The 24326-nt window shown below is 47.8% G+C and overlaps 1 protein-coding gene across 1 annotated transcript in view; it reads right to left on the bottom strand.

Annotated features, from left to right (window-relative positions):
- Positions 1-24326, bottom strand: part of Slc2a9 (solute carrier family 2 member 9) — a 110472-nt gene that overhangs the window by 65607 nt on the left and 20539 nt on the right. The window contains exons 4-5 of the mRNA XM_032916787.1: positions 20120-20244; positions 15921-16066 (exon numbers count right to left, since the gene is read on the bottom strand). Of these exons, the coding sequence (XP_032772678.1) occupies positions 15921-16066; positions 20120-20244 (271 nt within the window). The remainder of the gene's footprint in view (positions 1-15920; positions 16067-20119; positions 20245-24326) is intronic.

Below are 24326 nucleotides of genomic sequence, written 5' to 3'. Positions count from 1 at the left end.
TGGACAGTGGGTGATGCTTGCTAAGGCAGCAGGACTTGTAGGGAGGCATACAGATTCTCTCTGCAGATTGGATTTCTCCTCAGTAACTGAATTTTGAGGATCCGTAAGGTTTGAGGTTTGATTTCAGAGGAGGCTGAACCTACTTATTCATGATCCTGTGACCTTGAATGTCACCTGGGGATACTGGAATCCAAGGTCAGAGGAAGGCTGTGAAATTAGATCCAAGTCCACATTGTGATTCTTCTGCTCCTAGCTATGGGATCTTTGTCTTGCTTTTTATTGGATCAGTTTGCTCAGTTAGAAAATGATCCTAGTTCAGCCAGCCTATATGATCCACACTAACTCAAGAGCTGATCTAAGGTCACATGTGGAACACATCTCAGGACTGGGTAAGAGCCTAGGAGTTGGAGAACAGACACATCCTTAAGGGCCTTGCCTCTCCTCCTCCAGTCTCTCTCTCTCTCTCTCTCTCTCTCTCTCTCTCTCTCTCTCTCTCTCTCTCTCTCCTCCCCCCCTCCCACTGAGGGTTTCTATCCAGCTAACTGGAGCCCAGACCTCAGCACTGCCTGTTCTTCTAGAGAACCCAGGTTCAGTTCCCAGCACTCACGTGGCAGCTCACAACTGTCTGTAATTCCTGTTCCAGGGGATCCATTGCACCAAGAATGCACATGGTGCACATAACTGTGCATGCAGGCAAAACCACCCATACCCATAAAATGGAATAAATAAAATTTCAAAGAAGAAGAAGCAGAAGAAGAAGAAGAAGAAGAAGAAGAAGAAGAAGAAGAAGAAGAAGAAGAAGAAGAAGCAGCAGTCTGCTAATCTTTCTTCATTGTGTGTTCCTACATTTACTAAAATGAGTGCCTGCCTCAGTTTCTCTGATAAACTAGATGGCTTCTCTGATGCTAGGATACTGCCATCTACCTCTCTGTCATGCCTTGGACTTCTCCAAGCTTGTGTCTTGACCTACCAGCTCACTGTGGTATCACAGAGCCTAGAGACCCATTACCCAGTGCTGGTCATTCCTGTGATTCAGTAGGGCCACTGGTGGCCTGTGTCACGTACTCTTAGCTTCCACCTCCCTCTGTCTTCTTCAGAACATGTGGTAAATGGACATGGTCCCCCACCCAGCCCTCATCCCAGGAGCACCTCACATCCTCCATGCCTCTAAGCGCACCATTTTCAGGGTACTCTCTTCTGAGAAACAGTTTAATTTTCAGTGATGAAAATACACTGGCCTTTCAACTCATTCTGTCATCACACCTTTAATCCCAGACATTCTCGGAAGGAAGCAGGAGGATCTGGGGCACTGGTGGATCACCCTAGCCCAGGCCTTCTGCCTCTAGCATTTCTTATAGACTTTCTGCCACCAGTTTCTCAGCTTTATATGCTCTTGGTCCACAGAATTCACACACACACACACACACACACACACACACACACACACACACACACACACACTCACACTCACACACACACCAATGAATAAGTGAGAATTCTAGAAGCACAGGTTGGTGGTCTTTAACATCTATGACCAACTTTCTGGAAAGCTCTGAGAGTCTGTCCTATGGGGATGGTACCCATCCAGGGAGCTTAAAAAAGAGAGTCAAGCTCTCATTGTCCTATTTCCCTAAGTGCACAACCTCAGCAGGAAGGAGAGAGAGTCCAGAGAGGAACAGTGCCCTATCTGGCTTTGAGGCGACATCTTACAGTGTGACTTTCTTCCCTAATGTTCCATTACATTCTGCTGTTTGACAAGTTGATGTAGCCACCAGGAGCCAGGTGAGAGGTCCAATAACCAGCCTAGAGTACAGACTTCGCCTGGCATCTAGTGACCAGTAACACTCAGTCGAAGGCAGCCATAGCTACCACTTTACTCACCTCAATGGCCACTCTTTGAGAGACTTGCTTAAAACCTCATCTGGGATACAGAAATATTTATACTTCCGAGGCCGTAAGGATTTGGCCTGCACATTCCTAGTCTCTCACCCTGCCCAGGCTTGCCCAAGGTGGCGGCTGTAGTTCCTGGCCTTGAGCAAGTTGCTGGCACATGCTGGCTGGTAGGGAGACAAGGAGAGGCTTCTTTCTGTCTCTTCCTCTCACCAGAGTACAGCAGCCACCTAGTCTAGGCTCGCACCCATTCTACAGGCTCACATGCTCCTGTAAGTATAGGTGGCAGGGACTAGGTTGGTCTTGGTAGTTGCTCATACGACCATGCTCTCCCACAAAGCCAAGCCTGATCAGTAAAGTAGGTAGTGTGAAGTGGAAACTTAAGGACTCTTCGGAGACTCAGTTGGCTGGGACAGACGTGTGAAGGAATATGTCCCTGAAGTGGACACAGTGAAAGGTTAAGACACACATGAAGGAATATTTGGCTGAAGCAGAAACAAGTGGAGGGATGTTCTGCTAAAGCAGGCACAGGAAAGGACACATGATATAGGAGTCTTTGCTAACCACACACATGTATTGGTCTGCCTTACACTGCATGGTTGAGCTCCATTTGTTGGGACTCCATAGAGAGAAACACACCAAAAAAGCTTCTGATGGTGTGCTGCAGTTTCTTGCCACTTCCACAGACTCTGGCTGAGATAGACACATGTGCTGAGGCAAGACACATGCAGAGGCAAGACCCGTGGAGGACACTTGATGTTTGGAGGAAGAAAGAAAAGGACTCAACTGACAGTGAATGCAGCTGAGCTAGGCTTGCTTATAGAGCTGGCTGTGCAACACTTGTTGGTCTCGCATGTTCACTGATCTTTGCTTCACTGAGAAAGGCACAGCTGAGAACTTTATCTGGCATTCCCGTTGGTCCTGGTCCTTCCTGATGACTCATGCCAAGGCTGAGGCCTGGCTGTTTCTGCTAGGTTGTGCTACCACTGTTGCTATCCCAACTCTGCTGAACTAGAGGGCAGGCGTGTCCATGGGGTTTCTGCCACTGCTAACCTGTGAACTGAGTTGCTGATTTCCTGACAACACAGATGGGAGTTGCTCCAAAAAACCATTTCTAAACAAGTCCATATCCCTCTTATCCTTTTTTCCCACTACCCCTGATGGGTGGTGGGCTAAAAGGGAGGTTAAAGTGTTTAAGAACCATCATTAAAAATAGGTTTTGAAAAAATTGAAGTTACAGTAGTGTCTGGATCCTGCCCCGAATTCTCAATGATCAACAAATCGGGCCAATGTTAGCCATTGCAGCCTCTGGTCTAGAGGTGGTCTAGAGATGCAGATTCAAGAGGCCTGAGGTGCGGCCTGGATCAGGATGCTCTGGGAGTACCACAGGCGCTGTGCTATAAAACTACCTGTGCCTGCAAACTAATGCTATGGGGGTAGCGAGAACATCACGGGGGATTCAAGCAAGGTTGGGAGCTATGGTGAACTCAGCGCTCCATTTAAGGGATGATGCTTCAAGCTTCCTTTGAGTGTTGACTGAGTCGGCATTTTATAATTGGGTTATTTTAAAAATCCCTTTGTTACAGGTTTTCAGGGCATCATCTGTGTATTGCCCAGTAGATAGAGGCTTACAGAAAACGAGGAAACTTCCCACAAACAAGGTAGATAGTCTATGCTTACTTGTCTTCAATTCCTAAATATGGTGATATAGACATTGACAAGCAAGGTAACCGTGAGGGCGAGAGGTTGGCCTGGTGACTATTGTGGACGAGGTTTTCGGCTCAGTGTTGAAGAGAGAATAACAAAGTGGGGACATCCTTCTGTGGGGTACCCGAAGCATGCAAAACATTATTCGCCCTAGACACTCCTAACAGGTTAACACAAAGGGGCCACAAAACAGAGACTTCGAGAAAGACCTTCAAAACCCACATCTCCCGCACCAGCAGCCGTCCTCTCCCCATGGGGGTGCGTTTCCCCAATCAGTGGACCTGTGGTAATTGAATCCATGGGCAGGTCAGGCCTGGCAGGAGAGCACGAGGCTGATAACAAGAACACAGGCAGAGGGAACAACCAGTGCAAAACCAAAGAAATCAAGAAAGTGCCTAATGCATTTGAAAGCCCTCGTCACCTGCAGTGGCCCTGGGTTCCCAGAGTCTTCTGCTCTGGTAAGAGAAACTGACCTTTTGACAGGGGGAGGGGGAGGGTAGAGAAGGCACCCCCCTGCTGGTGTGGGTGTGATCACCATAGAAATGGAGCACAGTCCCAGTGTCTGCAGGAGCCCAGCTAGTGCCAGCATCCTGCTCAGCGCTGTTCTAAACGTGAAGAGAAGCAGCAGACATTGGAAAGAGTTGCTAGCACAGAGGTAAGAGACAAAAGAAACTGGAGAAAATAAGAGTTCTGCAGCAAGCGATGCAATGCAGGGAGCCTGCTGCTCCCATGCAGAGGAAACAGCATGTGATGCTAGGGCGCACGGGGAAAAGCCTCAGAAATGAAAACTAAGGCCGTCACAATACATAACACATGGGAATGAATGGGGGAAGGGCAAAGGACACATGGGACCTGAGAGCAGAAGCTAGTGGGAGATGGGGGGGGAGCTAAGCAGGAAGTGGGGGAGAGAGTGCAGCAGAACCTATGGAAATAGACTTTGTTCAAAAATTCTGCCTTTGATAATTTTTTTTTTTTTGCTTCTTTTTTTTCAGAGCTGGGGACCGAACCCAGGGCCTTGCGCTTCCTAGGCAAGCGCTCTACCACTGAGCTAAATCCCCGACCCCTTTGATAATTTTATGTCAACTTGGTACAAGGATAGATTCGTCTGAGGTGAGGGAACTCTATCGAGACATTGTCTCCATAAAATTGGGCTGTAGGGAAGCCTGTCTTCTTTATTAGTGATTGATGTGAATGGGCCCAGCCCATTATGGGTGGTACCCCTGGGCTAGCAGTTCTAGGTGCTATAAGAAACTAGGTTAAGCGAGCTAATAGATGGTATTCCTCCATAGCCTCTGCTTCTGCTCCTGCCTTGAGTTCCTACCCTATCTTCCCTGAATTATGGACTGTGATCAGACATGAGAACAGAAATTAGCCCTCTTCCCCTTGAGGCGTCTGTAGTCATAGTGTCTATCATAGCAACAGAAACCCTAAGACAGTCAAGAGGAAGTCGGAGTGAGGCAAGAAGACAGGGCATCTCTGGGATAACCCTTCCGTGGAAGCACCCATCTCCATGTGAGGACTCAGTGGATGAAGAGAAGCTCCGCGGAGAACACTGGCCCTGGGCTCAGCCTCACAACCTCCATCCCTGCCAGCAGGGCCAGGGAAAGCATCTTTCTATTGTTTGAGTTGGGTCTTCCTTGAGGCAGGTGGTGGAGACATAGAGGAGGGAACAAGGATTCTCAGGGTAATTAATGCCTGAGCAGTGTGGGATGTGGGAGACCCAACCAGTCTAGGAAGGAGAGGAAGTTGCATGGTCGTAGAGATGAGCACAGATCAAAATAGGATTTTAGACACCGAACTCTGGGACTTCTGAATGCAGGCAGGAAAATGGTTTTCATTTAATGGTCACCACAGTCGATTTGGCATGATGGCTGTCAGCTGTGGATCCCAGGTGAGAGTACAGCATCTCATTTAATGGAGCCCAGGTGAGGACACTGTCTCATTTAATGGTTCCATTGGCTCCATGGAATGGAGATGATTGTCATTTTACAGACACAGATTCTGAGCCTCGGAGAGCTGAAGCTGCTTGTCCAGATCACACAGCTGGAGAGAAGAAGAGGCCAGATCCCCTCCCTCAGCTTCCTAACGTCCAGCTCAGCTCACTTGCCACCATGCTATGGCACTTGGGAACAGCTGGCCTGCCCATCTCATCTGCTGGCACTGTGTTCTAGGTGTGGCTCCTGAAGCATTCTCAGTCTTCAAACGTATTAGACTCTGTCCATTTCTTTGGCTTTGCCCTGGCTGTCCCCTCAGCCTGGAACTGTGTTTCCCTTCCCTCCCACTTGAGTGATTGTCCTTCACGATACATGGTAGAAGCCACCCTCTCTGGAAAAATTTCCATTGCGTTTGTCCCCATGGCTCTCCCACTCCTGGCTTCTCTCATGGCCTTACAGGTCACACTTGTCCCTCAGGTCACTCCTCTGTGTTCTGACACTTGCTTTTCTAAACACTGAGGTGTCCTGCCCCCAGAGGCTTTCCTTGGCTCCTCCTTGTGGGGTCCAGTGTACTGGGAAGCTCAGAAAAAAATGAGAAGAGTCATATGTCTATGGGAGGCAAGGGTCATGGATGCCAGGAACCTGCCATGGTCTGAAGGCCCATTCCAGTGGTCGTGGGGCTGTATGAGGCAGAAACCTCAGAGGACTGCTTCAGCTGGAAAATGACAGAACTTGGGAGGCAGTTTGCAAGAGAAAGCAGTGCAACGGGTGAGCGTAGTGGCCAGAGAGTGAAGGCACGGTCCTCAAGGGCTTGTGACTCACTTCCAGAATCGCCTTCCTTCCAACTCCCCCTCAAAGTCATGTCCTCAAAGGGCAACTTTACTAATCATTTCCCCCGTGGCCCTTCAGAGATAGGATAGCTAGGCTCAGACAAGCTTCAAAGGCTTCACAATTCCATTTGACACGACTTCAAGAACTGTTAAATTTATCTTCACTTCTTTTGCTCCCTTGCTTGCAGACACAGCTGCCACGTACGGCCGGGATGCCTCTGGAGGTAAAGTGGCCCCACTGGAGGCATGAATCACCAAACCAGAAGTTCGGGCAGCCAGGAGCCTTAGAGCTAAATTGACACCGAGACTGCCTTTGATGTACAGAAGACTGGAAGTCAGGAGAGGTGGTTCATCCCAGAGAGACAGCATGAGTGGCCAGTAGGAGTTGGTTATCCACCTCCCAGCCCATAAGCATGGGGCGGGTGGGTAGCTTAGTTTCTTTTCTATTACTGTGAAGGTACAACATGATCAAGGCAACTTACGAAAGAAATCATTTAATTAGGAGCTTGCTCACAGTCTCAAAGGGTCAGTTCATGACTATCATGGGGGGAGCATGGCGGAGGAAGCAGGCATGGCCCAGCAGCTGTAGCTGGGGGAATACATGTTTAGACAACAGTGAATCAAAGTAAAGGAGCTAACTGGGAATGTCATGGGCTTTTGAAACCTCAAAGCCACCCCCAGTGACACACCTCCTCCAATAGAGGCACACTTCCTAACCCTTCTGGAATAGTTCCACCAACTGGAGAGCAAGTATTCAAATATATCAGCCTATGGAGACCACTCTCATTCAAACCAGTACTGTGGGGTCCTGTTGGATTCTTGGAAGCACTAGAAAATTCAAGGTCAAAAAAGGTACCTTCCCTCCTCCTCAAGGGGGCAGACTATGCATTTGGATCTATGACAATACAAAAAAGACATCTGATCATGTGTTCTAGAAAAGAAGAAAAATGAATAATCACTTAACTAGAGTGTGGAGTAAAGAGAGTTCGAGGAGGGAGTCTTTTGTGGGAAAAGCTAATTCTAGTGTCTGCCTGGAGAGAAGGCACCTCAGGAAGAGCCCTGCCCTTGGGATCTTGAAGGATGACATAGTTGGAGGAGATGGAAGGAAGCTGGAGAAGTCCAAAGGCAAGTTCCAGGAGGGGCTCAGGGTTGGCCCAGGGATGAGAGCTTGGGGTGTTTCAAGTCTATGTCCTCTGGCTTAGCTCTTCTGGCAGAAGGGTGGCCAAGATGGGAAGGGTAATGGGAGATGGGTCACCAGGCCTGGCCTGTCAACTTCCTGGGAAATCCAAACCTGGACATGGGGAAACCATGCAGAGCAACACTGTTTGAAATCCCATGTGACTAGTGAGGAGAGTTGAGGACTGAGTGCCATTTAATAATGGCATTTAGACTCTGATGTGACATTAAGAATACAGACATGGGCCAAGGGGATGCTTGCTTCCAAGCATGAGCCCCTAGGCATGGCATGGCATGGAGGAGATGAGTGGTTCTTGAGGCTTTCTGGTCTATTATCCTGGCCTGCTTGATGAGTCCCAGGCCAATGAAAGACACAGTCTAACAATAAAAAGATGGCCACCCCAGAGCTCCCAGGGACTAAACCACCAAACAAAGAGTACACATGGAGCAACCCATGACTCCAGCCGCGTATGTAGCAGAGGATGGCCTTGTCAGCATCAATGGGAGGAGAGGGCCTTGGTCCTATGAAGGTTCAAGACCCCAGTGTAGGGGAATGCCAGGGCAGGGAGGTAGGAGGGAGTAGGTGGGTGGGTGGGGGATTGGATGGAGGTGGTTATGGACCAGAAACCAGGAAAGGAGATAACATTTGAAATGTAAATAAAGAAAATATCCAATAAAAGAAAGAAAGAAAAGATGGCCACTGCCTACAGAATGACAACTAAGTGGTCCCCTGTCATGCACATGCATATACATACAAGTACATATTTACCCACATGCACACAAACAGATATGTATGATATGTACAAATACATGTCCACAGAGACAGACAGATAGACAGATAGACAGATGGACACATACAGAATGAGAATACAAGAGTGTGCATCTTGTGGCTATTTCCAATAGGTCTGATATCTGATATTTTCTTGTCTATAAAAGCAAGCGAAGGGGTGCCCCGTGTGAGAATCTTTCTTTCACCGAAAAATGGTGTGACTTTCAAGTCAGGGTGACTAAGGGCTCTTCCATCAGGTGCAAAGTCTTAAAATAAATCCTCCCAGATGAATGTATTCTTACTGAAATAAAAAGCCCTCTCCTCCCTGACTTCAGGGGAGTGTGCCGGACGCTAACTCAAAAAGCTCATTGAGAGCAAGAGCTTGCATGCCCTTGGGGTGGGGTTCACTTGAGATAAATGGAGACCCAAAGGGGACAACCTCACCCAGGGTTCTGTGCTCTAGGGGGCTCCTCCTGATCTCTGCACAGGGGAACAGAGATGTAGGCTGAAAGCCAGGATACTCAGGCCACTGCCTCATGGCTATAGGCACTAGAGTCAGATCTCCCCAAAGATGAGCTTTCAACCTGGACAGAAAGGAAAGCTACTCATTCTTCTTGCTGAGCACGAGCTGAGTGTCAGCTAACACCAACTTCATACTATCTGCATGTCTGCTCCCAGAGCTTGCTGGGCATTTCCTGACATGTGGAACACCCATGGAAGAGACAGCACCATTAACCCTACTATATAGATAAGGAGACATGCCCATAGACGTTCAGTAATTATTCAAATTCCCTTGGCCAGCGAGCGACCAATGAGATGCAGCCTAGGGGCTGCATGTCTCTGGCATGAGACACTCTAGCTGTCATGGGGTGACTGCTGGGACCCTTCCCTGTAAGGTCACTCTTCTGTGACAGGTCACACATTCATTACCTCTGCTTTCTAATACCATGGGTAATTTTTCTGATTTAAAGTCTTTTGTTATTTCACAATAATTATTTGGCTGAAACGATCACTTTCCATGTTGCGCTCAGTGCATCTGTTGCACTGAGAAGAAAACTATGCTTCTTAGGCAAACAAAGATGGAGGGCTTACAGAGGTTCATCGCAAACTGACCTCAGGATCAACCTTTCTGGTTCCCTGAGGGAGGCACTCATGAACTGCTTTCTATAAACAAAACACAACACAATGAAAGGTAATGAAAAAAAAAAATCGGAGCTACATGGGATGGGGTGGTTTGATTTAACTGCAATCAAAATGACAAATTATTTAGGAAGCCATCTCTCAAGACTGTGGCAAACTAAAAGTTCTAGAAGGTAATACTGTCAAGTCCACCTTCCAACATGTCACAGAGAGAAGACAGTGTGATGTATCTGCCAAGAGTCAGATCTTTCTTTCAAGACACAAAATTAGAGGCAGCAGTTTGGGGTGGGGCATGGCTGAGATAATCACTGGGGCTGGAGGATTGTCTTAGTGATTTAAGCATTTACAGATCTTGCGGAGGACCTGAGTTTGGTTCCCAGAACCCATACAGGAACTCAGTTTTAGGGAGTCTCATGCCCTTCTGGCTTCTGCAGACAGTGCTGTACATAAATACGCAAGCCCTTTTAAAAGTAGATAGAGAAAGACATGATAATTGTTTCCAATAAAACTCCCTATAGACTGCCACTGTGTCAAGTGGCAGTGACAGCATCCTGAGACCATGAGCAGTCATGGATGTCACTATTAAGAAGTGACGGGTTGGCTGCTAGTGAGGAAGAGGAGACCTCAGCTCCGAGGATGCTATCATCAGCTATCATTTTGAACTATGTAGCTAAGCGAATGACAGACACTACTAGGAAGTAAAATAGAGTCCCAGATCGGCATATACCACCTGCCAACCACCAGTTTGAAAACATAATGCAGAAAAGAACTCCGATTAGCAACACCACAAAATAGCTTAGGAATCACTACATATTACAATGCCTATTTTCTTGGTAGAGAACACAGCAGTGGGGCTTGAGGTCAGTGAGTGGCAGACAGAGCCACATTTTGTGCAAGGCCCCCAGCTTCCTTCCAAGAACTGCAACTGTAGATGGCAGTAACAATATGAAGGGGGAAAAAATGCAGCACTCCAGTCACTACAACTGAATGGTATAAAGGAGACCCAAAATGAGGAGGCAACACCCTTCTCAGTAGAAAACAGGAAATGAGCTGGAGAGATGGCTCAGTGGTTAAGAGCACTGACTGCTCTTCTAGAGGTCCTGAGTTCAATTCCCAGCAAGCACATGGTGGCTCACAACCATCTGTAGTGGGGTTTGACACACCCTTCTGGTGTGTCTGGGGACAGCTACAGTGTATTCACATACATAAAATACATAGTTCTTAGAAAGAAGGACACAGGAACCAACCTCACTCTTTCCAAACCAATGTATCAGTTTAGTGTAATTTGGATCAAACATTCAATGGCAGTTTTGTTTCAAATAAGAATGGTCCTGAAGGGCCCAGGGGACAATGAACAAAGTAAAGATTCCAGCTTTGACAGCAGAAGCAGTCACACAGTATTTAAACCTTGCAGGGTGGGCCAGACAATGAGGAGGCCGCAGGGACACCAGAAGCAGGAACTCATGTGGACATGCTAACTTGACACATGGAGCTGGGTGGAACACGCCTTTAATGCTAGCACTCAGGAGGCAGAGGCAGGAAGACCTGAGTTCGAGGCCAGCCTGGTCTGCAGAGCAAGTTCTGGGACAGCCAGGGCTACACAGAGAAACCCTGTGTTGCAAAAACAAAACAAAATACCTCTAAGGAGCATCTCAAACACGAACAGGGGGGAGTTTGTTTGATTTAAGGTGGAGTCTGGGGAGGGTGGAAGAAAGGTAGGGGAAGAACACAAGTGTGAATGGTTTTCATACCATGCCCTGAAGTAGCTCAAATGAGTTTAAGAGTCAAATACAAAGGCAGACACAGCTGGAGAGATGGCTGGGTGGATAGGGAGCTCACCATGTACGCAGGAGGAGCAGAGTTCAATGAGTCGTGTGGATGCCATCCCTGGGCTATGAAGAAGATGGAGACCAGCCCTGAGCTTCTGCCTGCCCTGATGGCCTAGCCACAGTGGCTCCCTCAAGCACATTCTTACACCTCTCCTCCTGTATCCCTGCCCACAATCTTGAACCAACTTCTCTTCTTTGTTATCTTTGCTAGAGACATGCTTTATTAATATGCTTCTTAACATGTCCCTTGGGAGAATAAAATGTCACCAAAATGTCCCACTGCGGCTGTTCTCACAAGTCTGACGGAATCACGACACCAGTTTAATTGATCCTGCGCTGCGATTGCTCTTTCTTCTGCCATCCTGGTCAGAAAGTAACTCTCGCCACTTCCTCCCTCCTTTGTGTTTCAAAGACACCACCTGAGTGGAAGCATTCCTTTTTGTTCTTTAAGTTTTTAAAAGCTTAGAGGTCTCCGTCTTTGAAGGTAAATGAGAAACGGGATTAAAATAAAGAAATAAAGTCCTTACACCTGAGGAAATGCCTGTGGCTCCCACTTGGCTGGAACCTCACAAATCCCGGGAGGAGAGGAAGGAAAAGCTTTCCTCTGATGTCCTCTGCCTGCTCAGAGGCCCAGTCTCCACCTTCACAGAGCGTGGACATGGAAACACAACAAACAGATCTACCGCCACGGTGTTTACTGCACTACGTACACATTTTCCTAGCCAGAGTCAGCTTAGCCTAGAAGAGCCAAACGGGTGCTGACTATTAGGGTGGATCCCAGAGAGACCCGTGTGCTGAAGGCTTGCCCCCCACTGTAGTGTGGCCAGGGGAGGCTTTGGGAAAGTGACTGCCTCCTGAGGGCTCTAACCTTGTCCATGGATTAACAGATTAACATGTGGTTGGATTCACTGGGACAATGCCTTTGAAGAATGTGTCTTGTTTCCCTCTGTTCTCTCTCTCTCTCTTCTCTCTCTCTCTCTCTCTCTCTCTCTCTCTCTCCCCCCCATCCCTCCTTTCCTGCGGTGAGGTAATCATCTTCCTCCACCATGTCCTTCCACCATGCTCTGCCTTAACACAATCCCTCACCAATTTCTGGAACCATGACCCAAAATAAACGTTTGCTCCTTTAAAAACATTCAATAATGTTTTTCTCATTTCTTTTATTGTAGCAATAAAAAAAAAAAAACTAACTCAGGAAAAGACAACTTGTAGGAAATGATGTCTTCTCAGCTGGCCCAGTGAGGCAGTAGGGATAGTTGCTGAAGCCTCTGGTCAGAGTGATCTGATGTGTCTGCTATTCCAGGGGCAGCATTCCCAGGCTGGGAATAGAGGTGCTGCTTATGTTCACAAGTCAATTCTGCCTCACGGTTGCTCAGTAACCTGGGCCATTCACTGCCACCTGGGTTCTTTAAAAGCTGTTGCTCCTCCTCTACAGCTCATGGCTTGGCATTCTACTACTTACTACTCCACCTGGCTAAAAAGTCAGACACCTAGAGCTAGCCCTGACTCCTCTCACAAGCTTCTAGCGACCATCACCCACGGATGCCCTCAGATTGAGGTGTTTAAGTGGGACATTTGCCCCAAGCAACCTTGTCGCTGCCATTCCAAGCCAAGCCCTTAGCAGCTCTCTGCAGACCTGGGCAATCCCTCTGGCCTTGGCTGAGATGCTGGGAAGACTGGGCGTCCACATGAAAAGAGTTCCAGGGGATCTGATGCCCTCTTCTGACCTCCAAGGGCCCCTGCACACACCTGGCACACAAACATAAACGCGGGACCCCACACATAAAGTTAATGAGTCAAGTAAATCCTTAGTAACAGCCATTAGGTATTTGAAGAGGTACCTAGCACCACTAATCATCAGGAAAATGCAAATCAAAACCACTGTGAAGTATCGCCTCCCATCCAATGTTATCAAAATGACCAGAGACAGAAACTGGCTAAGGCCTGAGCCAAGGGACCCTGCCCAGGGCGGTTGAAATACCAACGCTGACTTTTTACCTCTAAACAAATGTTAGGGGCTTGCCTAAATGCTCCTGCCTGCTCAACAGTATCCTCTTCACTTAATCCCTCCTTCCCAGCCGTCCTGGACCAGACAAATCCTAATCACCCTTAAGGCATTCACTGCACATCACTCCTGCAGGAAAACCATCTTCCCCAGGCAGCGTCCCACTTCTTCCGTATCTGCCGACCATTGGCTAATTGCCTCTCCGTGGTTTCTATGAGCGTGGAGCCTAGTCTGATGATGCCATAGTCGCAGCAGCAGCAGACAGGGTTATCTGTGGACTTGCAGAGACGGTGGATAAACTTGACACCTCTGGACTGTAGTACATATAACCATCACCAAGATGCACTCCGTAGGAGGGAGGAAACACAAAAGCAAAGAGAAGCCACAGATCAAGAGAGAGCATTATACAAGATGCGCAGAGGACACATTTGCCTGTGACGTGCTCCCAGAGGAAATGGTGTTTAAGTGAGACATGGGGATCTGGGACTCTGAGCCATACCTGTTTCCAAGAAGGATGCTGGGGAAGGGGTGACCTGCCAAAGTTCACACAGCTCTTGCAGTCTCATGAAGATGAGACTATATCTGACGTGCTCTTTGCTGGACTCCAGCATCCAACTCAGTGTTTTAACAATTTGTTAGCTGAGTAAGGATAAGGTTCAATCAAGGAGGACCTGGGATAACAGAAAGTCTCTGATACCGACATCCAAAGGTTTGATGGGTGACAAGGAATTTAGAGCACAGTAAGGCTTGAATAAATATACCTAAAGGCTCTAATAAAGATACTGTTCTTGGAGAATAAGTATACTACTTGTTGGCTTTAATATATACTTTTCTATTGTAAGGGTTCAGGCTGTGGCTATAATATTGTTTTTATCATCACTGACAAATGCTAATTTTGAGAGCTTAAAAAATATCTTTTTACGGAAAGCAAATGAGTGCTTTAATGTGATGCCTTACCTTGGCAGACAGACTGTTTCCAACACACTCATACTAATTATGAAAATCGTTAGGCACGAGACAACTGGAAGTATCAAGCAAGCATTGTTTCTGTTTTCATAAAAGGAGAAAAACAAGAGCGTGCCTGAAGTCACTCCCAACAGTCAGCATAGAGACGAGACGCAGGTGGCTGTGAGGCTGAGCTGTAGCGAGTCGTGTCGTGTACAGCACAGAGGTTCATTTAAAGGCAGGTGGGATGGCTCATCTGGTGAAAGAGCTTACTATGCAAACCGAGGGTCTAGTGCAATCCCTGGAATCGGTGGTAGAAGGCTGTCCTTTGACCTCACGTGTGTGCCTGGCATGCACACACGTATACGACACACTTAAATTTTTTAAAGGAAATGTATATTTCAAATGGTTAGAATGGTAAATTCTGTAATGAGTGCTTTAATGATCAAAATATTCAAAAAGCTTTAAAAACACCGGGCATTTGGCATCATCTTGTCACAGTGAACAGCATGCCCAACTATTGGTCTGTGGAACCTCTACAGTAAGATAGGAGCTGTACCCAGAGTTGATAAAGTCAGGCAGTATGCAGTTAGTCCCTTTTCCCTAACTCAAGCATCCCCAGAGAAGCCAGCACTGGGTTCATGGCTGGGTGAGACATGCCCAGCAGACATATTTGAAAGCCAAGGACGAGCTCCTTTTGCCTCCTACACGGTCTAGCTCTCAGCTCCAGGCAGGATCTAGGCAGAAGGCAATGGTAAGGCTTTGGCTGGCTCTCTCTAAGGAGCACTGCCTGTGGGAGCACTCTGCTGGTTTGCCTGCTCATTAAGCCGTCCTGTTGCAACACCCGCCCTGCTGCCAGAATCCAGATGCTAAGAGCTCCTGGCAACAGGTGCTGCTTAAGTACTCAGAACAGTCCGTGGCATGTGTTAGCTAGGAGCAGAGGCATCCTGTCCTCCTCCTCCCAGCATTCCTCCCACAGGAGGCCAGGAGAGGCCTCGGTGCTCCAGGAAGCATCTGGACCACTCTCCTACCACCGCCCTCCCTCATCACAGGCCTTAGGTACTGTGGACCCAGCTTCCCTCCCTAAGCACAGCCTCCACGGGGCCTCTGAGCCCGCCTCACCCTCCCCATTACATCCCATTCCCTTTCCATTACGTCCTCCTAGCCCCTCCTACCATGAATCTGACAGCACCGCGGCCCTGCTGCAGTGTGTGAGGCATCCTGTCCTGTTAGGGTGAAGCCTCTTATTTCTCGCGCATCAAGGCCAACCATAAGATTGCATGCTCATTTAGGGAAGAAAGAAAACCTCTACAGTGAGGTACAGTTAATGAATATCTTGGAAAGAGACTCAGAACGGTGTGAAACGAAAGCAGCAAGCCAACAGAACCATATATACACCCCGATCCTATGGAAACAGCGCACCCACAGCATACATTCAGGTATTACTTGAAGCAGAGAACAAAGCCTATACAAATGCAAATCGAGCTGCCTACAAAGGTCAGCGGGCAGTGGGCTCAAACGTTTTGTAAGGTTTGAGTTTGCTATGCACTATTTATATTCTAAGAAAGTGAAAGGCTCCTACAGCCTACCTCCATGAATATGTAAAACACTTGAGCCTTCAGGAATCACTACCTCAGAGGTGAGTTTTCTAAAAGGAAGGTCTCCTGTGGCAGGGAGATGAAAGGCCTCACTTACCTTTCCCAGCAGCTCAGGCAGGCCCAGCAACTGTCCAGAAAACACGCCAATGCAGATGAAGATGGCAGTCACCTGGCCCAGAGAGCCTCGGATCTCCTTGGGTGAGATCTCATTGAGGTACATGGGGAGCGCACTGAGCGCGATGCCTGAGGGAAAGACACAGCAGTGAGAGAGGCCCTGCCTCACACACAGTCACCTGATACGCACTTACAAATGCTGCTGTGTCTCACCAAGACCATGGGAGAACATCATCAGCTTGTAGTGAAGACAACTGCCATGGGGAAGAAGCAGGGTGGGTCATGGCCGTGAGGACATATGGCATTTTCAATGAGAAATGTCCTCCTTAGGCTTGGCTAGTTGTACATTTATTCCCCAGTTGGTGGCGCTGTTTGGGAAGGTTTAGGTTGTATAGCCTTGTGGGAGGTAGTACATCACGGGGGCAGGCTTTGAGATGTCATAGCCTTGTCCTACTTTCAGTTTGATCTCTATGCTTCCTGTTCCTGATGTGAGCTCTCCACTTCCTGTTCCCGCTGTCATACTTGTTGCTTGCTACCCTGCCTCTCCACCAGGACAGACTCTTTCTCCTCCGGAAACATAAGCCATAACAAACTCCTTTCATAAGTCACTTTTGGTGATGTTTGTGTCGTTGCTTGTTTGTTTGTTTTTAATCACAGCAATAGAGAGTACCTAATACATGTGCTAACCTCTCTAGCACACCAGTGCCATGGGGGTAAGAGTAGACAGGAGGGACAGATGAGGCCACACCCTCTCTGTGTCATAAACACATTTGTGCTTTGTATTATGAAAAGGAGCTGCACATACTCCGCGTGCACACACTGCTCTTTGTTTTAGTTGACCTTTAGCTCGGATGGTGCCCTGAGAGGAGATGCAGTGGCCTTGTGAATATCTGACCCTCCACTAAGCAGAAGACGATAATGAGAAGAATGTGCATGAGGCCATAGGAGAGGAACACGAACACCATGAGTCTCAAAGACAAGGCCGAGCCCTACCCAGCGGGGCAAGGTCGGACTGTGGACAACTGGCTACTTTTATTTGAATTCTCTATAAAATATGCTAGCTGGAGACAGCACAGAGAAAGTAGATTGTTCAGGGTGATAGCCACCTGTATTACTAGGTTGTCATCTCTCTGAATAAGGTATACCTGTGGGCAGCATGGACCACTGTGTCCTGGAGATAGGGACATATAGATGGAGTGGCAGTTAGGGGTGCACATTCAGCTGCTAATCTGTGGGTGATTGTGACTAAGCCAGTGCTGAAGGAAGAAGTGAGCTTTATGATATGCCTGGGATCGGGCCCCTGGTCCCCTGATGCATGATGGCATGCCTGGTCTATCTGTCCAGGCTGGCTTGTCACTCACCAAGCATCCCCATTCCTAAGCAGCTGTACTGGCTGGTTGTGTGTGTCAACTTCACACAAGATGGAGTTGTCACAGAAAAGGAGCCTCAGTTGTGGAAATGCCTTCATGAGACCCAGCTGTAAGGCGTTTTCTCAACTAGTGGTCAAGGTGGGAGGACCCGGCCCATTGTGGGTGGTGCTGTTCCTGGGCTGGTGGTCTTGGGTTCTACAAGAAAGCAAGCTGAGCAAGCCAGGGGGAGCAAGCCAGTAAGAAATATCCCTCCATGTCCTCTGCATCAGCTCCTGCTTCCTGACCTGCTTGAGTTCCAGTTCTGACTTCCTTTGGTGATGAAACAGCAATGTGGAAGTGTAAGCTGAAAAACCCTTTCCTCCCCAAGACTTGCTTCTTGGTCATGATGTTTGTGCAGGAATAGAAACCCTGACTGAGACAGCAGTCTTGCTCAACTTTGACCCTATTCCCTGCCATCCATTCTCCCTAGATGAGTGAGCCTTGGGATGCAGTGAACACTCTAGGCTCAGTATGTCCTAGGACACTGACCTTGGTTCTTCTGTTTGTTTCAAATCCTCTGTCCTCAGAGATCCTAGGCTGGTGCCCACCTATCCTTTCTGTTTCTTGTCAACATCACCTCCTACAGTAGGAGGTGAACATGTTCAGTTTCTATCCTCAATTACCCACGGGTTTGGCATTATTTGACGACAGGGTCTTTACCTATATGATTATGCCCAGATGGGGTGATAAGGGGTTTCACATGGGCCTAAACCCAATGCTAGCGTTTTATAGGAAGGCCCAGGAGGACACAAAGACCCGTGAGGAAGAAGATGGTGGGAAGATGAAGAGTTGGAGGGCTACAGCATCAAGCCAGGGACCACCAAGCAACAATTCTGGGCAGCACCAAAAGTTGGGGATGAGGCCATGCACATGGTCTCCATCGGAGCCTTGGGGAGGAATCAATGTTGCTCACTAATACCACGAGTGTTTTGAATGTGAAACACCCTCCACAGACGCATGTATTTAAAACTTAGTCCCCAGCTGGTGGTGCTGGTATGGAAGGTTGTGGAAGCTTAGAGAGCAGAGCCTCATTAGGGGCGGGTTTTGAGGTTTTTACAGACTGGTTACTTCTTGTTCACATCAAGTTTCCAGTTTGAGTTCTACGATCTGCGTATAAATTTTTCTCCAACAATATACTGAATCATATTTATTACTGCATAAAAGTAGTATGCTGATGTTTCTAGAAAGGGGTGTCCTACATTTTTAATCTGATTCAACTGCTCCATGAGAAATTGGGCCAAGGGTGTCTTACTAATAGTTCTATGTCTAGAATGTTCAGGATTAGTTTTGTTTTGAAACAGAGTCTCAGGTAGACCAGGCTGGTCTTGACCTCACTGTGTAGTGAACCATGTCAAGGATGATCTTGAATTTCTGATCTTCCTGCTTCCACCTCCCACATGACATGGGCCACCATATCTGGTTTTATATGGTGCTGAGGACTGAACTCAGGCTTCGTGAGTTCTAGGCAAGCACTCTGGCCACTGAGCTGTCCCCCCAGCCATGGATTTGGATTCTTTATTACAAGCACACAGCTGACCTAGCCCCTGTCTGGTTTTCCTTTCTTCCTGTACAACTTCCTTACCTTAAATGCCCTCGCTCTGCCCTCTCTGCTGTAGAGATACGGCGAGAATAAAAAAAAAGAAAGAAAGAAAGAAAAGAAAAGAAAAGAAAAGAAAAGAAACGAAGTCTCTGGATCTTGGCACAGCTTCAAGAGTCTGTGTTCCAGAAATCAGAGTGTGTTTTAAATGTTCCCCTATTCTTCCTTTTCTTTTACTCCTCTCTGAATAGCTCGCAGGAAAAAGGACCTAAAAGGCATTTATTTGGGGGCTGTGGTTGTGAAAGAACTGCAGTCAGCTGTGAAAATGGAAATTCGGAAAGCAACAAGTACGGCAGGAGCTGAGGAGGCAGCCAAAGGCAAGGGGAAAGCGACTGATGAAAAACCTTCAGAGAGCACGACCGGGCTTCCCTGGGAAAGCTGGCAAGCAGCTCCCACCTACCCACCCTTCCTCCATCTTGGATCTGCTCCCTTACACGCTTAGAATTAAACTGATAGCAGCGACAGTCGTGACAAGAATATCCCACCATGCTTGGGGCGGGTGCAGGCAGGCTTGGATTCTGTTACCAAGTACTTCACACACGGGATGACGTCATTCTGGCATCATCCAACCAGGGCAGCCGTGGTATTTGGTCCCTCTAAGGAGCAGGGGGAAGAGACTCAGGAAGCCCGGAAAGTCCCGGCTTGTGATATCTATCTGCCGTCCCCACGGGCTTTGCTTTGGCCAAGTGACTGTGGTTAACGTATTGTACAGTATTTGGACATTAGGCCTTCTTCCTTGTGCTGTACTCTGGAGCCTGTGGAATTCTGCGAGAAGCCCCTGTTGGGTGAAGCCTCTCTCTCTTCATGAATTCTATCTCAAATTGAGCAATGAAAGAATGGAAGAAGGGGCAGTCAGAAGCCCAGAATCCTTGGCCAGGCTTGCAGCTCACCACCTAGAGTACAGAGTTTATAAAGAAGTCAGCAGAGGGTGGCATGGTGCACTGCAAATCATCTGGGGCTTCAGCAGTGACTCGGCTCTACCAAGCCTGGCTTTGTCAGGTTGCTTGCTACAGCATTGAGTAAGGGAAGGTTTAGCACCCCTGGCTGCCTTACTTTCTGTGGAGTTCTAAAATCTTGGTGTCTCCCAAGTCTGTCTCAGCCTCGAGTACCTCTCTCCACTCTAGACAAGCCCTGGGAGTGTTACTGCCTTCCTCCCCCATTGGGGTGAAGTCTCACCTCCATCCACGCCCATGATGAAGCGTCCCACAATGAGCATCTCAAAGGTTCCTGCCTGGAGTGAGCACGCCATCAGCAATGCTGCAGAAATGGCAAATCCGTTGTTGACCAGCAGTGTGTACTTCCTGGAAGGAAAAGCGACTGGATAAGGACAATGTGCTGCGAGGCGTGTCAGTCTCCTTTCTCTCCCAATCAGAGAAGCCAGTCACGCCAGAAGGTGGGACAAACGTGGGCTTAGGAATTGAGGTCGTGGTCTGTCTGCCTCTTACTCCCACTCTTGGTTGTGGGACCTTGAACCTGGCATCTACTCTCGGAGTCCAAGTTCACAATGGGGTAGACCGGGGGCATTACCAACTTGAAGGCTGTGAGTTCCTTGTGGTAGGATTTGATTTCATCAATTCTGAGTTTCATTTACCATTTTTAAAGACAAGTTATGGTGCAGGAGCTAGGCTAAGCAGAAAAACAGAAACTACTCAGTATTTTAGTGGAAAGACCATAGTATGAGTCAGATAATTGTGTTAGAAGAATGTGGGTAAAGACTCTGAAAGGGGGTGCTTCTCTGTGGTACTAGTGTCTGGGGCTGGGGAGGGGAACCCTGAGGTGCTGGCTTAGAGTAGTGCTGTCTGCTTGTACCTCCTCTCTGTTGGGCACTTAGTCAGCTTCGGGGGATTGGACAAAAAGTGGAACTGAAATCAGTAGGCAAAGACACTCAGGCAAATAAACAAATCCAGGGGGTGTGGTGCCTAGACAACATCTGGGCAGCCAAGAGTAGCATCCTACTGTTCTATCTGGCAGACTTGACCTTCTGTTTTTCTTCCCTTCCTCTCTCCTCCCTACATCCCTCACTTTCTTCCTCTCCCTCAATAAAAAAATCATATTTCTTAATACTCGATAGACAGCTTAGATTTAATGAGCTACAGTTTTGGTTGTAGAGCTGGAATGGAACCATCTAACAGAGCCAGACAGACTCCCCTGGCAATCGTCACTTTTACCACTGTGGTTCGGAACTGCTGTCTGTTTCAGGAATGTGTCCCTAGGCCCTCACAGTTGAGATTCATGCCTCACTGTGGGGGCTGAATTCCTGCTCCTGAGACAGCTCTGTCTTTGAGGAATGAGCAGGTTGTTTTCTTTTCCTCACTTGCAGAACCAACGCAACAGCTCTCATCTATTCAAGTCCCGCTGTGTGACAGGTCCTAATCTAAGCACCCAACCTACCTTAGCACTTGGAGAGGTCTTTTAAGGCAGGTGATCTTACATGCTTATGTCATACAAAGTTAGCCAGGACCCTAACACATTAGAAGTTTGCCATGAGTCATAGGCTGAAGTGTTTGGGAAGCAGCCTCTCCCACCCTCAAGCTCAACCCCCCAAAATTTAGAATTAAGTGAATTAATTAAGAGGCACTAAATTGTTTTGTAAATTACAAGAAGCAAGGGGATTTTAAGGGGAGTGGTATCCCTTTAGCAGTTACATTTCTTGAGCTCCAGGACAGCTATCTCTGTGACTTCTGCCTCATGTCAGCATCTGAGCTTTGTTCTCTCCCTTTCTGTGGCTTCCTGGACGATCTCACAGCTGCTGGCTTTTGCAACTGTGGTGACGGTACCAAGAAACACAGCAGCATCCTACAGCAGCAGATGGGTGAAACAGCCCAAGTGCTCACAAACAGCAAACTGAGTTGTGAGTCCATTCCCACGGGTAGCAGAGGCAGCTTTCTGTACTCTGAGATGGGAAGAGCTCTGAGAGAGAAATAAAGAAACAAAGTGTAGAATTTGGTGTAAACCATGCAGTGGTCTATGTAGAAAAGAAGTGTGACTATGTACTTGTATGACTATGTACATGAGGGTTTGTATGTACACGTATGTGCATGTCTCTGTGTGTGCATCTGTGTGTTTCTCTGTGTGTGTGTGTGTGTGTGCGTGTGTGTGTGTGTGTTAGGCATGAACCTTGGAAAGACACCAAAACTCGTAGTGTTGGGTATCTCCAAGCAGGACTGAAAGGCAAAATAAAGTGAAGAGGGAACCCTAAACTTTGTGTCCATTAGGTCCTTTAGAAAGCAAAGTCACACGGATAGATCAATTAGCCAAAAAGGATGTGATTTTATTTTTTAAAACCTGACTTAAATGGACCTTTTAATGTAAAAACAGTTATGTCAGTGATATGCCAGGATGGCTAAACATGATTAGCGTGTGTGTAGTGTGCATGGTGTGGATACGTTAAATGAAGGACACAGTAGGACAGCATGAGACATCCCTATTCAGGACAGCAATTACTCTAATACTTATCAACTGTTTGCTTCTGACATCTTCCCCTTAGTATTTTATGATACAGCTGACTTCAGGAAACTGTAATGGAGGAAAGTGAGATTCCAGATAGCAGAGACCAGTGTGTGTAACCAGGGCAGTGTCTGTCACTTTGCTATCTTCACCATGCTTACCCTTTCTCTACCTTGCTGCAAGATTGGTAGAAACAGTCTCCTAAGTGAGGGTGTAGGAGCACACACATGGGGTCCCTCACCACACTCTCTCTGCTCCCATTCTGAGTGTGCATTTCCTCTGGAGACCCAGCACTGGTCCCAGACACTCTGCCCACCAGTTTGTGACACTGGCCTCTCCACACGGTAAGGCTGCCTCTCCATTTTGACTTTCCATCCCAGAGATGGAGACACTTGACTGTAAAGAGGGGAATATTTCTTGCAAGCACATTTCTCTTTTGGTATCTACCATTCACGGTCCCCAGTCTTAACCCCTAAGTCCTCACAGACTCAACCCGGTTGGCAGAGTCTCCTCGGAGAGAATTGTCAGAGGGGAGAGTTCTTGGATCTGGCCAAACCGGTGTGGCCTCACTCTGAGAATGGAGAAATAAAAAGCCTGATTAGAAATTAAAACTCAGCTCACTCGAAGACACCACCTCAGTGACATCACTACCATTAAAGTGGATGTCTGGAATCAGAGGATATGAGAGAGAGATTCATACAGTGCCTCTCAAGCTGCTCCTCCATTCATAAATAGCACTTATACACAGTCACCTGACGTGGAATGACAGTGCTATAAGCTCAGGAATGTGTGGCTAGCCAATGACAACATAGACATTGCATAGCAGTGACATGCACAGAGACATGCTGAACCTCAAACTATCTCTGGGGCCCCCTGCTGACAACCCTTTCAGCCACTGCAAAGCTACCCTTTCAAAGCTTCCATGGCGTGCAGCTGCCATACAGGCACTACCTAGAAAACCAAAGCATCACCATGGAGCAGGCACCGCCTTACACACCAGGTATTTACCGTATAAGATACCTTATGAGTTAGGGGTTTTTTTTAATGTGTATGGGTGTTTTACTTGTATGTAAGTCTACACACCACTTGCATGCTTGGTGCCCACATAGGCCAGAAGAGGGCATCAGATCCCCTGGAACTGAGATTACATACAATTGTGAGCCACAGAGTAGGTACTGGGACTTGAACCTAGGTTTTCTGGAAGTGCAGGGAATGATCTTAACCACTGAGCCCTTCCTCCAGCTTCAAGTTGGATAATCTTGAGGAAACAGACCTGCATGTATCTTAGTCAAGGCCATACTACTGAATGAAGATCTAGCCCTCCAGTGACCATGATGCAATCTGCCTGCAAGGGTAGCTGCCATATTCACTCACAGACAATTATTTTTTTCAACAAAAACCACACCACTGGACTGAGCGCTGAGCAATATAAAACATGTGACATGCATGGGGTGACCAGTGCTGTCCAGGTGAAGCAGAGAAGAGTTATCGTTTTACAGAGTGGACCAGGACCGTGCGTCTGGGAAGGTAATGTGCGAGCAGAGGTATGATGGACAGATGGACAACTAGCCAGGAACAGTAGCACTCCAGGCAGAGAGAAATAGACAGACAGACAACATCGTTGAGGTCAATATGGTTGGAGACAGTGGAGGACCTGGAAGGAGGCAGCAGGAGTGGACAGGTAAAGAAGAGGGACAGTTCCTGATGGATGTTCTGAAGCAGCAGGAGGTGTGAGGGGAGTGGCCACAGAAGACAAAGAAAGAATGGACTTGACCAGACTTCTAGCAAGACCGCCCAGTCTTCTGAACAACAGGAGGAGGACCGCTCAGCCTTCCAAGCTTTCCTGGCCAGGAGGAGGCAGGAGCTATCACAGGAGACTGGCCAAGTGCTGCTGTCCACCAGGCTAACAGCAAGGGTAGGTTGAGAGAAGCAGCAA

The sequence above is a fragment of the Rattus rattus genome, chromosome 11 (genome assembly GCF_011064425.1).
Source record: "Rattus rattus isolate New Zealand chromosome 11, Rrattus_CSIRO_v1, whole genome shotgun sequence".
Lineage (NCBI taxonomy): Eukaryota > Metazoa > Chordata > Mammalia > Rodentia > Muridae > Rattus > Rattus rattus.
Note: the sequence above shows the minus strand (reverse complement) of the source record. Positions and strands in the feature narration are given on the sequence as shown.